The sequence below is a fragment of the Saimiri boliviensis genome, chromosome 13 (genome assembly GCF_048565385.1).
Source record: "Saimiri boliviensis isolate mSaiBol1 chromosome 13, mSaiBol1.pri, whole genome shotgun sequence".
NCBI classification, from domain to species: Eukaryota; Metazoa; Chordata; class Mammalia; order Primates; family Cebidae; genus Saimiri; species Saimiri boliviensis.
Window position 1 is genome coordinate 78,503,982 of NC_133461.1, and position 21,087 is coordinate 78,525,068.

The 21,087-nt window shown below is 45.3% G+C and overlaps 1 protein-coding gene across 3 annotated transcripts; it reads right to left on the minus strand.

The window, feature by feature from the left end:
• Positions 1–982: 982 nt before the first annotated feature.
• Positions 983–19,676, minus strand: PLPBP (pyridoxal phosphate binding protein). Of its 3 annotated transcripts, none has more exons than XM_003938110.4 (8): positions 19,513–19,676; positions 16,888–16,995; positions 16,774–16,809; positions 15,543–15,618; positions 8,524–8,658; positions 5,550–5,692; positions 5,019–5,117; positions 983–3,075 (listed from the first exon to the last, which is right to left on the minus strand). In XM_003938110.4, the coding sequence occupies exons 1-8, from the start codon at positions 19,609–19,611 to the stop codon at positions 2,944–2,946; spliced, it is 828 nt and encodes a 275-aa protein (XP_003938159.1). In that variant the 5' UTR covers positions 19,612–19,676; the 3' UTR covers positions 983–2,943. The 3 variants fall into 3 exon arrangements, with proteins under 3 accessions (XP_003938159.1, XP_010347001.1, XP_074239973.1); XM_010348699.2 differs by having other exon boundaries at positions 983–1,482; positions 19,513–19,666; XM_074383872.1 differs by lacking the exon at positions 19,513–19,676 and adding an exon at positions 19,335–19,481.
• Positions 19,677–21,087: the final 1,411 nt, after the last annotated feature.

Below are 21,087 nucleotides of genomic sequence, written 5' to 3' on the forward strand. Positions count from 1 at the left end.
GAGCTCCCCAAGAGATCAAAGTCTTGATGGACTATTGGGAGGCTTTGGGGGCATCTCAAGCCTTCTGAGGCTGGCTTCAGGGCAGGCAAGGACCCAGCATCCTCAGAGACTGTGAGGCTGCATGGTTGGGCCCAATCCGAGAGAACAAGCCATCCAAACTCCAGGAACGGGCTTTCATGAAAATCTAGAAGAAACCCAACCTGCTGCCTATCATGTGTAACGAAAGACAAACTCACAACCTGGCTCAATTTTCTCTCAGCAAAAGATCCCGTTCTGCTGGGGACACTTTGGACACAATTTGGTGTCCTTCCCTTATCTAGATCTAATTGAGCCTTCCCTGACTTTCCTTCTTATTTGCCAGGTTTTTTTGTTTCGTTCTGAGACGGGGTCTCACCTTGTCACCCAGGCTGGAGTGCAGTGGTGTGATCTCAGTGCACTGTGACTTCTGCCTCCCAGGCTCAAGCAATCCTCTCACCTCAGCCTCTGGAGTAGCCGGGACCACAGGCATGTGCCACCATGCCTGGCTCATTTTTTTGGGGGGTATTTTTGGTAAAGACAGGATTTCACCATGTTGCCCAGGCTGGCTGGTATTGAACTCCTGAGGCTCTGCAGGTCACTTGTATCATTTGGGAAAGTCATGTCCCCTCTGGCCTCCATGAGCCTGAGTAACCCTTGCAGGGTAAATTGCTGACAGTGGAGCGCCAGTGCTTGGCCCTCAGGTTAGCCAATGTCGCCATCTAGAGGCAATTCAAAAGTTCCTTGCAGCAAGGGGTAACCTCTATTTTTGTAATTCCTGAAGGGTCCTTTTTCTTGTCTGTCGAAGTTCAGAAGCCCTCTTGTCCACGGGGTAGCTTTGGCTGCGTCTGACTCTAGGGAAGCCCTCCTCCAAAACCAGGCTGACACGATGCCAAGGCATGGGCACAGCTGCTTCCTGTCGATTCCAATGCCCCCTCCTGTTACATTCATTCACTACGCCAGATCGTAAAAAATAAATCTTTTAATTGCTTTGTAATTGGCACAGATGGTATAATTCAAATTCACATTTTTATTTAATAGACTCTGAAATATCACACTGTAGCTCTCATTGAAACAGTACAGAAATGATAATGTTTAAGTTATAAAAGTACATTCAGCAGCAGCATCACGTTTTGAAAGTTACTTGTAAAATCAAAGGCAGGCTTGACGAAATAAGAGAAAAAGCCATCTAGAACATAAAAAACAAGCCATCTGCCGTGACTACTGGAGAACGGTGTTTTGGGACTTTCTGAAGATCTTGCTACTTTATTAATGATCCAGAGGCGTTGCACAATTCTGGCTTGTAGTACAGTGGGGAAGCTGTAACCTTGCCTGGAAAGTGCTCCTCAGGATAAGGAACGTCAAAGGCAGGCTTTGTTGAAACCATGTGCCTGAACAGGCTTTGAAGGAATCTTTCATTTCTTAGGAGTAATGAGATTCACTGGTCTTTGATTTAAAAAAATTATCCTAAGGAGGATTATAGTAGAGATAACATTAAATTCTCATCACTGTAGGTCCCATAGGAAAAACTTGAAGTCCCCTCTCTTCAGGATGATGTCAGAAATGCCTAAGTCCTGCTTATGTTACCCCTTAATTTCAAGAATACCACAGAGTGGCAGTGACACAAGCTCTCATTACCAAATTAATTTTTTTTTTTTTTTTTTTTTTTGAGACGGAGTTTCTCTCGTTACCCAGGCTGGTGTGGAATGGTGTGATCTCGGCTCACCGCAACCTCCGCCTCCTGGGTTCAGGCAATTCTCCTGCCTCAGCCTCCTGAGTAGCTGGGATTACAGGCACGAGCCACCATGTCCAGCTAATGTTTTGTATTTTTAGTAGAGACGGGGTTTCACCATGTTGACCAGGATGGTCTCGATCTCTCGACCTCGTGATCCACCCGCCTCGGCCTCCCAAAGTGCTGGGATTACAGGCTTGAGCCACCGCGCCCGGCCCCTTAATTTTTTTTTAAAGAGACAGGCTGTCTCTAAAAAAGGTGGGAGGTATTATCTGCATATTAAAAGGTTGCTTTAAGAAATGTGGCAGAATCTATGAAGAACTCCCCAAGAGATCAAAGCCTTGATGGATTATTGGGAGATTTCTCTTTTCTTTTGTTTTTGAGGTGGATTCTGTCACCCAGGCTAGAATACAGTGGTACAATCACAGCTCACTGAAGCCTTAAGCTGCTGGGCTCAAGTGATTCTTCCACCTCAGCCACCATGCCCCGTTAATTTTTAATTTTTTTGTAGAGACGGGGTCTCCTGATGTTGCCCAGGCTGGTCTTGAACTCCTAGGCTCAGGCGATCCTTCTGCCTCCACCTCTTAAATTGCTGAGATTACAGGCATGAGTCACCATGACTGGCCAGCAACAATTTGTGTTTGGAGAATTAGCCCGAGCCACTTCCTGAAGCTACCTATACTGCTATTCCAGAGTCGAGAACATCTTCCCATATCTACTGGCTAGGGAATAATCTGGGGGCAGAAATCACTCTGTTGCAGAACAGAAATTTAGACGATGTAGTAGGAGTTTGTAGGGAGTTGTTAACCACAAGGAATTTCCTATTAAAATGGGGTGGAAGAGGGGAATCCCTCTGACTTCTACGATTATAGGCATCAGTGACCAAAGTTTGACCTGGAAAAGGCGTTCATGGACCAGTTCCTGCTCCTGGGCAGAATTCAATATTGAACGTGATTCCTGGCTATTGATTTGATATCTGTTCTGCAGAAATGTTTGAATTTCTCAAACTCAATTCAAAGCTGCTGCTTGAAGGGAGCTTCCTATGTCAGAGACTAAGCACAGACGGTTTCCATGAACACACGTGATCATTAGTGCTCTCCGCAGGTCACAGGAGAGCAGGACTGCGCTGGGACACAGGGAATATCAAACTGAAAACCTAGGTTAGTGCATAGTTAGTGTTCTCGGTATTCCCTGGCTCAGTGCTCCTGGGCCACCTCCGCCGGGGCCTTCACGTCCGCTGCGCACCTGTCCGGTGTAGCTTTCTTTGAGTAATCCCGTTCTCCAAAAATGGTGCTTCCTATTCGGACATTCGTAGATCCTACTTCAATCTGTTGGGAAAGAAGAGACGGCATCGAGGACCAGGTTTAAAATAACGAAGTGGGGCCAGGTGTGGTGGCTCACGCCTGTAATCCAAGCACTTTGGAGGCCAAGGCGGGCGGACCACCTGAGGTCGGGAGTTCAAGACCAGCCTGACCAACATGGTGAAACCCCGTCTTTAAAAAAAAAAAAATAACGAAGCGGAGCCAGTGCCCAAGCTGTGCTCCCATTCTGGCTCTCAGGAGCCTTCCATGAAGAACAGTAACACTGCCGAAGATGGCTCCGGGGCAGCTGCTCTCCTGAGAGGCAGTTCAACCTCTGAGAGTGTATATAGGAAACAAGTAGGGGTTTCTCTGGGTTTCTAGTGGTTGGGGAGTGTGGCTGGCACTCAGCTAGGTGGGGGTCAAGGATGCCGGATGTCCAGTGTGGAAAGCAGCCAAACAGCAAAGAGTTGTCTTACAGCCCACCTACCTTTCCAATGTGCCATGGTCAGGTAGATGAAAACAATATCCTTATGATTATCTGACCAAATTCCATTTGACTTATAAATGCAATGTATTTGCACTGTTTTAATAAATATTGTCCAGGAATGCAAGTTTATATTTTGATTTTTGAAACTTTATCAAAAGTTATTTGCTATTCCAGAAAATCATGTATTTGCACTGCCACTCCAGCACACCTATATCAGTTTATATTTACAGCTGTTGATGTACATACAAGACTGTTGGTAAACCTACACATAAGATGAAGCCTCGGCTGGGAGCTTTGGGAGGTCAAGGTGGGCGGATCATTTGAGGTCAGGAATCAAGACCAGCCTGGCCAACATGGTGAAACCTCATCTTTACTAAACATAAAAAAAAATTAGCCAGGTGTGGTGGTGGGCACCTGAAATCCCAGCTACTTGGGAGGCTGAGGCAGAAGAATCACTTGAACCTGGGAGGTGGAGTTTGCAGTGAGTTGAGACTGCGCCACTGAACTCTGGCCTGGGTAACAGAGTGACATTGTCTCCAAAAGTAAAAGATGAAGCCTCAGGCTGCTTGATTATGATTTGCTGTTATATAGCCACACCCATTTTACGTAATAAAATGCCTTTCCAAAAATTATAGCTTAAATTCTTATTTTCCTTTGGATTATACTCATGGAATTATGTTTATAATTTATGGAATTATATTTCTAATTAATTTCCTATTTTAGATCAGGCATCCCCAAACTTTTTACACAGGGGGCCAGTTCACTGTCCCTCAGACCGTTGGAGGGACGCCACATACTGTGCTCCTCTCACTGACCACCCTTCCTGAAGTGCGGCGGAGGGCCAGATAAATGGCCTCAGGAGGCCGCATGCGGCCCACGGGCCGTAGTTTGGGGACGCCTGTTTTAGATGATACTTATGGAATTATACTTCATTTTAAAATTCAAAGCCAGGTGCGGTGGCTCACGTCTGTAATCCCAGGACTTTGGGAGGCCGAGGCGGGTGGATCATGAGGTCAAGAGATCGAGACCATCCTGGTCAACATGGTGAAACCCCGTCTCTACTAAAAATACAAAAAATTAGCTGGGCATGGTGGCGTGTGCCTGTAATCCCAGCTACTCAGGAGGCTGAGGCAGGAGAATTGCCTGAACCCAGGAGGCGGAGGTTGCGGTGAGCCGAGATCGCGCCATTGTACTCCAGCCTGGGTAACAATAGCGAAACTCCATCTCAAAAAACAAAACAAAACAAAAAAACAAAACAAAAAAAATAAAATTCAGATGTCAGGCTATGATTTCTACACATTTCAAAAAAGAAAGGGAGTGGGGACTGCAAGATGCTGGAATAGCTGAGAACCCTGAGACTGGGTACCCTACTGCCACCCCGAGGCATTTCCAAGATCTCTAGCAAAGATCTGCCCTTGCGTCAGCCTCTCAGACCCCAAACCCCTGCCCCTCAAGGCAGGCAGGGCACTGGCAGGACACTCACCGCGTGCTGGAAATCCATGGACATGCCCATGCTCAGCTCAACCTGGTCAGCACGGATGTTCAGCTTTTTACACAGCTCCTCCCGGAGGGAAAATAACAGCTGACAGAAAGAGATGACACCTGTTTTACTCCTGCCTTCTCTAACGATGCCCCAAAGTGGCTGAATCTGAACTTCTCTGACAACGGTTATGTATTTCTCATGATTTCAAGGCCTGTCGAAATTGTCAGAAGTTACTGAAAGGGTTTTTTGCAAACTATCCCACTTTCAAGAAAACTATTAGTTGCTGGAGAGGAAGAAAAAGCTCATATTCTCTAAAGACCATGTTTTAGCCAATTTCAAGTTAAGTTGAGAAAGGTTTGTGGGGCTGGGGAACCTGTTCTTCCCTCTTCCTTCTGAGAAGAGTTCAGAAGAGGGAGAGAACACCCGGCAGGCAGTGTCTGATGTCTCTGCAGTCCGCACTGCAGCCGGCCCTGCAGCAGCACTCCAGCACCCTGCCTCTTAAGCACATGAGCAATCCCAACCCCCCAATACCTGGAAGTCTGGATTTGGTCCTTGACTAAGATCATGTCCAACGCTTCCTATGGTCATCAGTCCCACAAACTCCAGGCTAGGACATTTGGTGTTTATGTGCTCCACGATGGCTACAGTTTCTGAAGGTGGGAGGCCATGTTTACCTTCACGGAAAGAAACGGAAGACAGGTATACTGCAAGGGTAAATGGCCAGAGGCTTCCTCTGGCTTCCATTTTCACCCCTTCCTTATGACAGAGGAGGTGACCCCCCAACAAGAGAAACTCTTGAAAGAGGCTCAAGTCCTGAAGAGTAACTTTATTTATTTATTTATTTATTTGAGACGGAGTTTCACTCTTGTTACCCAGGCTGGAGTGCAATGGCGCGATCTCGGCTCACCGCAACCTCCGCCTCCTGGGTTCAGGCAATTCTCCTGCCTCAGCCTCCCGAGTAGCTGGGATTACAGGCGTGCGCCACCATGCCCAGCTAATTTTTGTATTTTTAGTAGAGATGCGGTTTCACCATGTTGACCAGTATGGTCTCGATCTCTTGACCTCGTGACCCACCCGCCTCAGCCTCCCAAAGTGCTGGGATTATAGGCGTGAGCCACCGCGCCCGGCCGAGTAACTTTATATACTTGGGATTTTCTATGTTGCTCTGCTTCTGGTCAGATTCTGAATTTCTCAAGGAAAGAGCTATCAATTAGATTCTCTTTCCTCCACCTCAGGATTTTAGCTGAGAACAGCTAGGAGACATGGAAAATAAAAAATCTTGCTTTTTTGGGATACCAGGAAGATTTGCATTGCCAAAATGCCAGATGAACCTGAGAATTACTTTTCTAAGTCAACAATTTTTATAGTTTATTAATTTAATAGAGTCGCAAAAAATTTAAAATAAAGTACATGTTAAACATTTTTGGATATATTTGCCAAGTTTAATTGAACTTTCTAATTAACGACTGGAAGAGAAATCTGCAGCAACCAGTTATTTGTTATGCAGTTGTAAGAGCTATTGATATTGTCTTGCCCCCATTTATTAGGGAGAGATGCCAGTAACATTTACTTCAGTCTTTAACCCGGGCTTATTATAGCTAATTATCAAGAAATGAGAAAATATAAACTTGATCTACAGTCGATTTCAGATTTCTATTGATAATTGGGATTTAAACCCAGGGAGTCTGACTCTACACTGTTATCTAGAAAACAGATCCTCTTTGCACCAGGAGAACTGGAGGGAAAAAAAAAAGAGAGAGAGAGAGAAAAAAAGAAAACAGATCCTCTACTGTGCTCCTGTGTACTGTACTAAGATTTTGTGAATACTGGTGCTTTGATGGTTGCAATCGAATGCCTGAACTGCATACATTTATTCCTTTTTTTTTTTTTTTTTTTGAGACGCAGTTTCACTCTTATTACCCAGGCTGGAGTGCAATGGCGCGATCTCGGCTCACCGCAACCTCCGCCTCCTGGGTTCAGGCAATTCTCCTGCCTCAGCCTCCTGAGTAGCTGGGATTACAGGCATGTGCCACCATGCCCAGCTAATTTTTTGTATTTTTAGTAGAGACAGAGTTTCACCATGTTGAGCAGGATGGTCTCGATCTCTTGACCTCGTGATCCACCTGCCTCGGCCTCCCAAAGTGCTGGGATTACAGGCTTGAGCCACCGCACCCGGCGCATACATTTATTCTTAACAAATAGCTAACAATTATGTGTAGGGTTCTGTGCTAACAGCGCTGTCTGGATTACCACGTTCAATCCTAACCACACCCCCTGAAGCAAGCATTATCATGATACCATTGCCAGAAAAGGAAACTGAGGTACAGAGAGATTAGGTAACTTATCCAAGGTTATAATACTAGAAAGAAGTGAAGCTCAAACCCAAGGTCTGTCTGATTTCAAGCCAGTGCTTCTATTCACACTATGTTACACTGTTAATCCAAGCCCCATAAAGATATTCATTGACTGGTGCGCACAGTAATTTTTTTTTTTTTTTGAGATGGAGTCTTGCTCTGTCGCCCAGGCTGGAATGCAGTGGTGTGATCTCGGATCACTGCAACCTTCACCTCTTGGGCTCAACAGATCCTCCTGCTTCAGCCTCCTGAGTAGCTGGAACTACGGGTACACCACGCCTGGCTAATTTTTGTAAGTTTAGTAGAGATGAGGTTTCACCATGTTGGCCAGGCTGGTCTTGAACTCCTAACCTCAGGTGTTCCACCTGCCTCAGTTTCCCAAAGTGCTGGGATTACAGGTGTGAGCCATCGCACCCAGCCCACTCACAGTAATTATATTCCATTCTCTCTCAATGTAACATTTAGTAATTAGTTTTTAAGACCTAAGAGTACTTACATACAAATTTAAAATACTCCTTGCAGGAGTGATGGTGACCTTTGGGGATTTTTCAGATGAAAGTCACAATCCCAGGCCAGGCATAGTGGCTCATGCCTTTAATCTCAGCACTTTGGGAGGCTGAGGCAGGTGGAACACCTGAGGTCAGAAGTTCCAAGACCAGCCTGGCCAATATGCTGAAACTGTGTCTCTACTAAAAATACAAAAATAGCCAGGTGTGGTGGTGGGTGCCTGTAATCCTAGCTACTTGGGAGGCTGAGGCAGGAGAATTGCTTGAACCTGGGAGGCAGAAGTTGCAGTGAGCTGAGATCCCACCACTGCACTCTAGCCTAGGTGACAGAGTGAGACTCCATCTCAAAAAGAAAACAATGTCAACAACAAAAAAATGAAGTCACAATCCCCTTCTTCACTCCCCATCCTTCTTCCCCTAAAATTAAGATATAATGAACCGTGATGTAGTAAATCATGATGTAAAGACTGGCTTGCATGTCATTATGCTACCTAGATCATTCAAAAAACAGCCTACTTAAGAGGCCTGTGATCCTGTGATTTGTTTCCATAACCTCCTTCATCAGATACTTGGGCCTACCCGTTCTCCCTGAGCTTCAACCACCCTAAGGGAAGAATAATCTACAATTCAGGTCTAGTCACTTACTCTCCTCTCCGCTGGTGTTAATCTGGACCATAACCTTTAACCTTTCAGGAGAACCTTTTTTCTGCCAGGAACTGTTCACTTTGTCTGCCAACTTCACAGAATCCACTGTTTCCAGCATGAAGAGATTGGGGACAGCTGTAATGAGACAGAGGCAAGGTAGTATTCCTTATACACTCTATTGCAGCAAGTAACATACAACAAATCTCTGACTTGGTAGAGGGAAAAATATGCCAGGAAAAGAAAAACACAGTTAAATCTCAGTTCCTCTAAGAAGACAAATGTGACAGTTTTACTAGATACAAATTCAAATGTCAGACCATCCCCAGCAAAGGTAACTAAGGGAAATGCTGACATACATGATCAGGCAGTACATATATCAATATGCTTCAAGAAGCTGGTAATGAACAGATTCCTAATAACAGGCTCGATCTGTGTCTCAGTTCAAACTGAGAGAAACAGGTCAGGATGACAGTGAAGAAAGGATGACCAGTGGAAGCTAAGATGCTTCCCCGGCATATCACCACATTCTTCAACTTTCTGGGCTGAGGATATTCTTATTCAACAAGGACATCACAATAACCCCAACACTGGCTGGGCATGGTGGCTCACACTTTAATTCCAGCACTTTGGGACGCTGAGGTGGGTGGATCACCTGAGGTCAGGAGTTTGAGACAAGCCTGACTAATCTGATTAAACTGTCTCTACTAACAATGCAAAAATTAGCGGGCATGGTGGAGCACACCTGTAATCTCAGCTGCTTGGGAGGCTGAGGAAGGAGAATAGCATGAACCCAGGAGCTGGAGGTTGCAGTAAGCTAAGATCACACCACTGCACTCCAGCCTGGGTGACAGAGCAAGACTCTGTCTCAAATACAACAACAACAACAACAACAACAACAACAACAACAAACCAAAACCCAAGAAATCCCAAATGACCCCAACACTGAAAGTTAATTGAGACACTGAATCATAAAGCCATCTTCTTTTTCAAAGATGCATGTGAAAGGAAGCACCAGCTTTGCTTCAGCTAATTCACAACAACTGTGACAAAAGAACCTGCACCAGTAGCTTACTTTAACTGAACACAGAAATCCTCCAGGTAGTATGTGAATCACTTTATATGTATTATTTCTTTTGAATCTTCACCACAGTTCACAAAGCACTGTTCTTGTCCCTATTTTTACAGAAGGGGATACTAAGATGCAGAAAGGTGACTTCACATTCTTTTTTTATTTTTTGAGATGGAGTTTCACTCTTGCCACCCAGGCTGGAGTGTAATGGAGTGATCTTGGTTCACAGCAACCTCCATCTCCTGGGTTCAAGCGATTCTCCTGCCTCAGCCTCCCGAGTAGCTGGGATTACAGGCATGCACCAGCACATTCAGCTAATTTTTGTATTTTTGGTAGAGACGAGGTTTCAGCATGTTAGCCAGGCTGGTCTCGAACTCCTGATTGCAGGTGATCTGCCCACCTCAGCCTCCCAAAGTGTTGGGATTACAGGTGTGAGCCACCAAACCTGGCCTTTACATTCTTTTTTATTTTTATTTTTTTGAGACGGAGTTTCGCTCTTGTTACCCAGGCTGGAGTGCAATGGCGCGATCTCGGCTCACCGCAAGCTCCGCCTCCTGGGTTCAAGCAATTCTCCTGCCTCAGCCTCCTGAGTAGCTGGGATTACAGGCATGTGCCACCATGTCCAGCTAATTTTTTGTATTTTTAGTAGAGGCGGGGTTTCACCATGTTGACCAGGATGGTCTTGATCTCTCGACCTCGTGATCCACCCGCCTCGGCCTCCCAAAGTGCTGAGATTACAGACGTGAGCCACCGCGCCCGGCGCCTTTACATTCTTAATACTGAATTTCAGCTCAGGTTACTTTACTGAAAAAAATATAAATTTGAAAAAATGACAAAAAGTGTACATGCTTGATGTAAGAAAATTAAGCAATATAGAAGCATATGCAGTAGAAAGTCAAAGCCCCTCACCCTAATTAACAACTGGAGGAGAAATCTGCAGCAAGCAGTTATTTGTTATGCAGTTATAAGAGCTATTAACATTGTCTTGCCCCCCATTTATTAGGTGGAGATGCCAGTAACATTTACTTCAGTCTTTAGGGCAGATTATAGCTAATTATCAAGAAACGATAAAGACTTGATCTGGCCGGGCGCGGTGGCTCAAGCCTGTAATCCCAGCACTTTGGGAGGCCGAGGCGGGTGGATCACGAGGTCGAAAGATCGAGACCATCCTGGTCAACATGGTGAAACCCCGTCTCTACTAAAAATATAAAAAACTAGCTGGGCGTGGTGGTGCATGCCTGTAATCCCAGCTACTGAGGAGGCTGAGGCAGGAGAATTGCCTGAGCCCAGGAGGCGGAGGTTGCGGTGAGCCGAGATCGCGCCATTGCACTCCAGCCTGGGTAACAAGAGCGAAACTCCGTCTCAAAAAAAAAAAAAAAAAAAAAAAAAAAAAAAGACTTGATCTATAGTCAATTTCAGATTTCTATTGATAATTGGGATTTAAATAGTGATATCCTAGAAGATATCACTATTATATTAGTGATGTTAATTCTTCCAGATCTGTTTCAGCATATCTTTAGCCAACCAAATACACATGCGCACATACACACAAATGTATAATTTCTTTTCTTCTGTTTATTAAAAATAATACAAATTGGATCACACTAAATATTCTACAGGTTGCTTACTTCTAGTAAGCACTACAGAGTTTGGAGTTTTTTTCCCACATCAATATCACAAATCCACTGGTACTTTTAAAACACTGTAGCATTCCACAGGATAGATTATCACAGTTTATGTAACTATTCCCCTTGTTGATGCACATTAGATTGTTTCTTATTTCTTGTTACAAAAACAAAGCTTAGATATAGAACTCTGCGGTATGTACAAGTATTTCAGATGGGTACTTTGCCAATATTTTCTCCCATTCTGAGTTGTCTCTTCACTTTGTTGTTTCCTTTGCTCTGCAAGAGCTTTTGTTTTCTTTTTCCCCCGAGGTGGAGTCTCACTCTGTCGCCCAGGCTGGAGGGCAGTGGTGCAATCTTGGCTCACTGCAACTTCTGCCTCCTGTGTTCAAGTAATTCTTTTGCCTCAGCCTCCCAAGTAGCTGGGATTACAGATGCCTACCACTACACCTGGCTAATGTTTTTATTTTTAGTAGAGATGGGGTTTTGCCATGTTGGCTAGGCTGTTCTTGAACTCTTGACCTCAGGGATCCACCCACCTTGGCCTCCCAAAGTGCTGGGATTACAGACATCAGCCACTGTGCCCAGCCTGCAAGAGCTTTTTAACTTCATGTGATCCCATCTGTCCATTTTTGCTTTGGTTGCCTGTGCTTTTGGAGTATTTACTCAAGATATCTTTGTTCAGGGCAGGTGCAGTGGTTCACACCTGTAATCCCCACACTTTGGGAGGCCAAGGAGGGCAGATCACTTGAGGCCAGGAGTTTGAGACCAGCCTGTCCAACACAGTAAAACCCTGTCTCTACCAAAAAATACAAAAATTAGCTGGGTGTGGCTGGGCATGGTGGCTCATGCTTGTAACACGAGCACTTGGGGAGGCCCAGGTGGTCGAATCACTTGAGGCCAGGAGTTTGGCTAACATGGTGAAACCCTGTCTCCATTATTTAAAAGTATTAGCTGGGCGTGGTGGCACATGCCTGTATTTCCAGCTACTTGGTAGGCTGAGGCAGGAGAATTCCTTGAACCCAGGAGGCAGAGGATGCAGTGAGCTGAGATCATGCCACTGTACTCCAGACTGGGTGACAGAGCAAGGCTGTCTCAAAAAAACAAAAAAACGGCTATGCATGGTGGCTCACACCTGTGATTTCAGAACTTTGGGTGTTCAAGGCAGACGGATCACGAGGTCAGGAGATTGAGACCATCCTGGCTAACAAGGTGAAACCCTGTCTCTACTAAAAATACAAAAAATTAGCCAGGCGTGAGGACAGGCACCTGTAGTCCCAGATACTTGGAAGGCTGAGGCAGAAGAGTCCTTGAACCCGGGAGGTGGAGGTTGCAGTGAGCAGAGATCAGGACACTGCACTCCAGCCTGGGCAACAGAGTGAAACTCCGTCTCAAAAAATAAATTAAAAAGTAAAAAAAAAAGAAAGGAAGAAAATGCACATATATATATTTGACTGCAAGTGATCCTCCCACCTTGACCTCCCAAAGAGTTGGGATTACGGGTGTGAGTTATTGCATCTGGCCTCAATAAGCCTTTATGGAAATGAATTGAACCATAAGGTTGAATGAGTATAATGGGTTATCCAGAGGGGAAAATGGCACCAAAACAACACAGTTCTGTTAGGGTTTCCTGCCCCTTCTATGCCTGCTGGCTCCTTCCCCCTCCCTCTTCCCATCACCTTTACATATTTCCAACAAGGCTGGGTGCAGCAGTTCACACCTGTAATCCCAGCACCTTGGGAGGCTGAGGTGGGTGGACCACTTGACATCAGGAGTTTGAGACCAGCCTGGCCAACGTGGTAAAACTCCATCTCTATGCTAAAAACACAAAACTTAGCTGGGTGTGGTGGCACACGCCTGTAATCCCAGCTACTTGAGAGGCTGAGGCAGGAGAACTGCTTGAACCCAGGAGGCGGAGGTTGTAGAGGTGGTAGTGAGCCGAGATCATGCCACTGTACTCCAGCCTGGGCGCGAGAGTGAGACCCTGTCTCCAAAAAAAAAAAAAAAAAACAACCTTTGTCCAGACTAATGTCTTGGAGAGTTTCCCCAATATTTTCTTTTAGTAGTTTCAGGTCTTAGATTTAGATTTAAGTCTTTAATCCATTTTGATTTGATTTCTGTATATGGTGAGAGATAGAAGTATAGTTTTATTCTTTTGCATATGGATATCCAGTTTTCCCAATGGCGTTTATTGAAAAGACTGTCCTTTCCCCAGTGTATGTTTTTGGCACCTTTGTTAAAAATAAGTCCTCTGTAGATGTACAAATTTATTTTTGGGTTCTCTATTCTGTTTCATTGGTCTATGTGTCTGTTTTTATGCCAGTATCATACTGTTTTGGTTACTATAGCTCTGCAATATAATTTGATTATATCAGGTAATGTGATTCCTCCAGTTTTGTTCTTTTTTGCTCAGGATGGCTTTGGCTATTGTGGGTCTTTTGTGGTTCCATATGAATTTCGGGATTATGTTTTTCTATTTCTGTGAAGAATGTCATGGTATTCTGATAGGGACTGCATTAAATCTGTAGATTGCTTTGGGTAATAAGGACATTTTTACAATACATCAAATTTTACAATACATCAAAAAATCAATTCATGAATTGATTTTTCCAATACATGAACATGGAATATCTTCCGATTTTTCATGTTCTCTTCAATTTCTTGCATCAGTGTTTTGTAGTTTTCATTGCAGAAAGCTTTTGCTTCTTTGGCTAAGTTTATTCTTAGGTATTTCATTTGTAGCTATTGTGAATGGGATTACTTTCTTGATTTCTTTTCCAGATCATTCTCTGCTGGCATATAGAAATGCTACTGATTTTCGTATATTGATTTTGTATCCCGCAATGTTACTGACTTTGTTTTTCGGTTACAATAGTTTTTCGACAGAATCTTTAGGCTTTTCTAAGACTGCACAGTTTTAGAATCTCCTGGTAAGATGAAAGAATACCCATTTACTCACCCCCTCAAAACACTGGATCTTTGAAGCAGTCTTTTTGAGTTTTTACAAGCCTGATTTGTGAAAGTTACTTTGTATTTCTCTGTTTGAGGATGAATGCTTTTCATTTGATTACCGGACTTCTGTATTTTGACCCCTTGTGAACTGCCTCAGTTTTTGCCTATTTTTCTTCCTATAGATTAAACAAAAAGATTTGTAGCTCTTTATGTATTCTGAACATTAACTTCTTCCCTCTTCAAAAATATTATTTTTCTCCCACTCTGTGCCTTCCTTTTGCTTTGACATGCAGAAAGCTTTAATTTTTGTGTGTTCAAATCTGCTAGTTGTTCTTTTTAAACTCATTATTATTATTATTGTTATTTTTTGACTGGGTCTCCTTTGTCACCCAGGCTGGAGTGCAGTGGCGCGATCTCAGCTGACTGCAACCTCTGCCTCCAGGTTCAAGTGATTCTCCTGCCTCATCCTCCCCAGGTAGCGGGGACTACATGTGCCTGGCTAATATTTGTATTTTTAGTAGAGACGTGTTTTGCCATGTTGGCCAGCCTGGTCTCAAACTCCTGAACTCAGGTGATCCACCCACCTCGGCCCCCGAAAGTGCTGGGATTATAGGCATGCGCCACTGGGCCCAGCCTCCATGTCTTTCCTAATTTTATTTTACTATAAATTTTTTTTTTTTTTTGAGACGAAGTCTTGTTCTGTCACCTAGTCTGGAGTGCAGTGGCATGATCTTGGCTCACTACAACCTCCACCTCTGGAGTTCAAGCAAGTCTCCTGCCTCAGCCTCCTAAGTAGCTGGGACTACAGGCACACGCCACCACATCTGGTTAATTTTTGCATTTTTAATAGAGTTGAGGTTTCACCATGTTGGTCAGGCTTGTCTCGAACTCCTGACCTCAAGTGATCCATCTGCCTCACCTGCCAAGGTGCTGGGATTATAGGCGTGAGCCACCGTGCCTGGCCTATGTTACCACAATTCTTAATTTTACTTTACTATAGTTACTTTACTGTACTCTATTTTATTTACTGCAGCCTTTTATTTAAAGGAAAAAGAACAGAAACGTCTCTTTTGCTAGTTAAAAAAATTTATGGGCTGCAATTCTTTATAATTTTTCTGAAAGACAACCAAATAATAATAAACATGAGGTAGGGCAGGTTTCCAAGTATGTAGAAGCCAGGCAACTGTGAATACGTTCTGTTCTTGGCATGATGTTTTCTCCTTATATTAAGAACTCAGACTTTCCGAAAGAAATTCCAAAAACATATGGTGAACTAGGGATAGTCTAAAAGTTGCTATCTCTTCCAGAGACGGTAGTTACAAGCAATACAATAACAGAGCAATTTTGTCTTCATATTTAGAGTTTTATCTTACCCATCAATTTGTTGACATTTTGTTTCTGTAGGTGGCCAATGAAGTGCCACTTGATCTCAGGACACATAGACAGAATCTGAAGAGAAAAGGTAACCATGTGTAACTTAGATTTTCACAGATGTCTTGCTGCTTCCAACACCTTGCTCACTCCCTGTCACCTTTCACATCCACTCTTTGATCCTTAAATGTAATAAACTATCACAGGCCGGGCGTGGTGGCTCAAGCCTGTAATCCCAGCACTTTGGGAGGCCGAGGCGGGTGGATCACGAGGTCGAGAGATCGAGACCATCCTGGTCAACATGGTGAAACCCCGTCTCTACTAAAAGTGCAAAAAATTAGCTGGGCATGGTGGCACGTGCCTGTAATCCCAGCTACTCAGGAGGCTGAGGCAGGAGAATTGCCTGACCCCAGGAGGCGGAGGTTGCGGTGAGCCGAGATCGCGCCATTGCACTCCAGCCTGGGTAACAAGGGCGAAACTCCGTCTCAAAAAAAAAAATAAATAAATAAAATAAAAAAATAGCCGGGCGCGGTGGCTCAAGCCTGTAATCCCAGCACTTTGGGAGGCCGAGGCGGGTGGATCACGAGGTCGAGAGATCGAGACCATCCTGGTCAACATGGTGAAACCCCGTCTCTACTAAAAATACAAAAAATTAGCTGGGCATGGTGGTGTGTGCCTGTAATCCCAGCTACTCAGGAAGCTGAGGCAGGAGAATTGCCTGAACCCAGGAGGCGGAGGTTGCGGTGAGCCGAGATCGTGCCATTGCACTCCAGCCTGGGTAACAAGAGCGAAACTCCGTCTCAAAAAAAAAAAAAAATAAACTATCACAATCTTCATCCGGCCTCCTAATGAGGTAAAAGGATAGAGAAAAGTCTAAGGCTTTTGTTCTGCTTCCCTTCCTTGTTCCCATCAATTTCCTCCATCTTTCAGTTACCGGCCATCAGGGATGAACTGATAAGCTTTCAAATCTTGAAAAGATGCAAAATTACAGCAAGCTCCCGAAACCACCATTTCCAAATAGCCACGAAGGAGAAAACGATAGTCTGAACAAAGAGAAACATCTAGCTGATAATTATTTGGAACTCAAGGTGAAAGTTAACATTTCTATCCCCAGCCCAATCTAAAGTCAACCATCCTAAAGCTGCTCTACAGCTCAGCCACCAAGATGGGTCTAATTTTCAACTAAAGAGCCACGATTTAGATATAAATTAAAGAATTCAGCTATCTACTTACTTTAGGATTTGATGCTTTTTCTAGCAGTTCCTGAACCTAAAAGGTAAAAACAGAACAAGTCAGAAGCCTGGCAAACACGATGCTTCCAAAGGCACTTCAGGAACAGGCTCTTACATAGTTCTCGCCAAAAGTGCGCTGCCCATGACCATAGGCCTCAATCACCATGTCTACAGGTTTGGTCTTGCTGACAGCCACTAGTCGAGGCTGGATGGCTGGGAGATCCTGCCAAGAGGGAAAGAAACATGAGTGAATGTTTGGGAATATTATCCCAATGAATCCCATAGGATACATCCTGTATAGACAGGCATTGATCTCAAATTGGCATTAGGTAAGATCCATTTTTTCAACACTGTAGGCAGATCAATTTCAAATAGTGGTGATCAAATGTTTTTTAGGTGCATGACCTCTCAATCTAATATGTTAGCGATGTCAGTATTTAGCAAAAGAAATTTCTCTCTCAGGAGAGCTGGGCCAGTTAAAGCAGTATTTCCTTGTGTGGTCTTGGACCAACTGTATCAGCATCACCTGGGTGAGAATTTCTTTTTCTTTTTTTTTTTTTTTTGAGATGGAGTTTTACTCTTGTTGCCCAGGCTGGAGTGCAATGGTGTGATCTTGGCTCACTGCAACCTCTACCTCCCAGGTTCAAGCGATTCTCCTGCCTCAGCCTTCCGAGTAGCCGGGAGTATAGACATGTTCCACCTTGCCAGCTAATTTTGAATTTTTAGTAGAGACAGGGTTTCTCCATGTTGGTCAGGCTGGTCTTGAACTCCTAACCTCGTGATCTGCCTGCCTTGGCCTCCCAAAGTGCTGGGACTACAGGTGTGAGCCACCACGTCCAGCCGATAATTTACTTTTCAACAATCTCTACAGATGATTCTCAAACATACCAATGTTGGAGACTTAAGAATCACTTCATTAATAGAAGGCTGTACTCTTTGAGCAAAAGAGAGGTCACTTCTGGCTTCCGAAACTCTAATGTTAGCAGTTTTGGTAACTCATCCTGGTCCTAGTGTATCATTACACCATAATAACACTGCTCCATTTACCCTACAAATGGCCTGCTTAGGTAACTAAGTAATTGATTGTTCAATCTGTGAATTAAGAACCAGTGGCACGGCCAGGTACAGTGGCTCATCCCTGTAATATCAGCACTTTGGGAGGCCGAGGCGGGTGGGTCACCTGAGGTTAGGAGTTCAAGACCAGCCTGGCCAACATGGTGAAACCCCTGTCTCTACTAAAAATACAAAAAATTAGCCAAGCATGGCGGTGGGCATCTGCAATCTGAGCTACTCGGGAGGCTGAGGCAGGAGAATCACTTGAACCTGGGAGGTAGAGATTGCAGTGAGCCGAGATCACATCACTGCATTCCAGACAGAGACTCCATCTCAAAAAACAAAGAAAAGAAAAGTAAAGAACTAATGGCAGAACTAAGACTGCAACACAAAATTATTCTGGACTCAGGATCAGACTTATCTGACATCCTCCCATGACCACTACACAAACAGCAGGGGTTCTATGCATTCTGCTGACCCAATCCACATAGAAACAGTAAGAGAAGAGATTCATTTATCCTTGCATGATTCAGTCTTCCTGTATCTATCACCCCCTGGAGTTTTCACAGAATCACAGTGTTCTCAAGGACATGGAGTCAGTCAATTAGAAAAATGCCTCCTCTTCCTTCCTTCCACAGGGATGCATAACCAGCCTCTTTTGAGTCCAAGTCGTGACGACCGGGATTATGCTGATAATTGATGTTTTTCAGTCACCCGAACAGGCAGCCCATGTGCCTGAGCGTTTCCCTGAGAGAACCTCCAGGGTGATGTTTGTTAGGGGAAGTCCTAGATTTTTCTTGGAGAATCACCAAGAATCACAGAATATTAACATCAGAAAGGAGCTCAGAGCTTTCAGAGATTATTGCATTGCTTGTACAGGGAGGGAAATACTGCGGGCCTGACTTGTTCAAGGTAATGTCTAAAGAATAGTCAGTCAAGGAAAGACTATAATACAGGTCTTGGCTTCAGCCAGCATAAATGCTCGATCAGAGAAACCCGTGACCTCTATGTTTAGGTCCATCTCATTCCACACCATTCAGCTTAAACTTGCACTGAGGTGGACAGATTTTGATTCTTGGTCTAATCAAAGTCCAAGAGGAGGCAAAAATATATACACAAAAGATGAAATCTCCCCTTAACTGGCTTGGGATTGGACTGCTCCCTCCTGCACCCACCAACAAGTGCCTCTGTGGTGCCAGTGAAGTCCGGCCAGTCCATCCTCATCTCGGCCTGCGGGTGGCACTGGCATTTCCAGGGCACTTAGCAGCTGAGACGCTGCCACACTCGCGGTCTCGGGCGGGTCTGGCCTCCGCGGGGTGCTCTTCTACCCCCGTCCCCCTTACTGTCCGTGGGCACAGGCCTGGCCTCCCTCACGTCCGCCAAGGCTGTCGACCCCGAAACGACGCAGTTCGACGCGGTTCACAAGTGGCCACGATGCCTGGACACTAAGTCATTTTCCCGAGGTAGCGGTACCCTCTGCTCCAACGTAGCCAATCTCCAGAAACCTACCAGACTCAGGGCAAGGAAGCTGGGGAAGCCCTTCGCTAGCTTTTTGGTGGCCCTCGGCGGCCGACGGGTCCCGCCTCTTCGGGAGACCCCTCTGCGTCACCGTGACGACCCATTCCCACGCAGGTGTCCCTCTCCTCAGGGCGTCCTCCCACTGTCCCCACGCAGCCTCTTTCCTCACCCGCGGCCGCCGCGCCACCGCCTGCTGCACGCGCTCGTTCACCGCCCGCAGTGCGCACCCGACTCCCAGCTCTGCCGACATGCTGCCAGCTCTCCACATCCCCCGGGGACCGACGCCTAGCCGGGAGACCCAGGCAGCCCCAGGTTCGGACCATCTTCCGGTTCCGCCCAGCTCGCTCCGTGTAAACCAATCATTGCTCACTATCGAGTCGTCTCACCCAATCAACACCGGTGTAGCGCGGAGAGCCGTTCCCCCGCCCCGGGCGTCGGCCATCTTGGGGAGGTCACTCGCGAACCTGGAAATGAGGATCCTGGGGGCCGAGGTCCTGCGTGCCTGACTCTGAGGGCCTCATCCCGTGTGCTCCCCTCTTTCCTGAGCCTCAGCAGCTGCCGTTTCCCACTCCCAAGGGACTTTTGTGGGGCAAAAACGCATCCTGTACTCGGGGAGTCCTATTCCCTTTCAATGCCTTGCCAGGCTTGCAGGTTCCTGGCTTTCTGGCCGCGGGGAACCAGGATTAGAAGTGACTGGGGCGGGAGCCAGGGCTTTTCTCTTTCAGGTGGTTCTTGCGAGGAGCCCGTAAGCGATATGAAAGGAAACTCTTCTTTTCCCTAAAGACACGGCGTGATTCAAACGTATGTTGATTTTTGTCATCCTCCAGACCAGTGCTGTCCAAGAGAAATATAGCGCGACCACCTGTGTAATTTTGGAAGTTTCTCATAGGCACATAAGTTTAAACATTTTAATGATATACTTTATTTAACCCAATATATCCAAAGTAGGATTTCAACATGCAATCAATAGAAAAACTAAATGCGGTATTTTAATACGTTTGAAAATCGTACGTGTTTCTGAAACCCGGTGTAGTGTTGACTTGCATGTGTCGCAATTCTGGCCATCTGTATTTCAAGGGGTTAGCGGCCACCTGCGGCCAGTGCTGCCTCATCGGGGGCACAGGCAGCATGACTATTACTGTTATTATTACTCTGATTATTACATAGCATAATTACTAATATTATGGGATACATTATAATATATACCATAATTATATAATTATTACTATGATTATTATATAGCATGATTATTGCTATTATTATTGAGACAATCTCCCCCTGTCACCCAGGCTGGAGTGCAGTGGTCTGATCTCGGCTCACTGCAACCTCCACCTCCTGGGTTCAAGCGATTCTCCTGCCTCGGCCTCCTGAGTACCTGGGACTACAGGTGTGAGCCACCACGTCTGGACCACAGGCAGCTTTAGATGCTCTCGTAGGAGCTCAGCACATTCAGTTGGATTCTTTTTCTCAGGTGGATTCTCACTATGTTGCCCAGACTAGTCCTGGACTCCTGGGCCCAAGCAATCCTTCCACCTCCGCTTCCAGAGTAGCCGGGACTACGGACGTGCGCCACAACGCCCGGAGTTTGATTCTTGAGTCTCCCTCTGGAGGAGCCAGACCATACAAAGATCAACATAGAATGCTAAATAGGGGGTGAAATAGTAGATACTATGGGCAAGGAGAAGGAGATCAATTTTGTTAAGGAAAGCATTCTTGGCTGCAATTACTGTTGATTCTCAAACAT

What these genes read in the sequence shown, in the direction of transcription:
- PLPBP (XM_003938110.4), bottom strand. Translation starts at nt 19,611, where the DNA reads ATGTGGAGAGCTGGCAGCATGTCGGCAGAGCTGGGAGTCGGGTGCGCA. An exon ending in AAATGTCAACAAATTGATGG is followed by an intron (nt 8,659 to 15,542) that starts GTAAGATAAAAC and finishes GTCTCATTACAG; the next exon opens with CTGTCCCCAATCTCTTCATG. An exon ending in CCATGGATTTCCAGCACGCG is followed by an intron (nt 3,076 to 5,018) that starts GTGAGTGTCCTG and finishes CTTTCCCAACAG; the next exon opens with ATTGAAGTAGGATCTACGAA.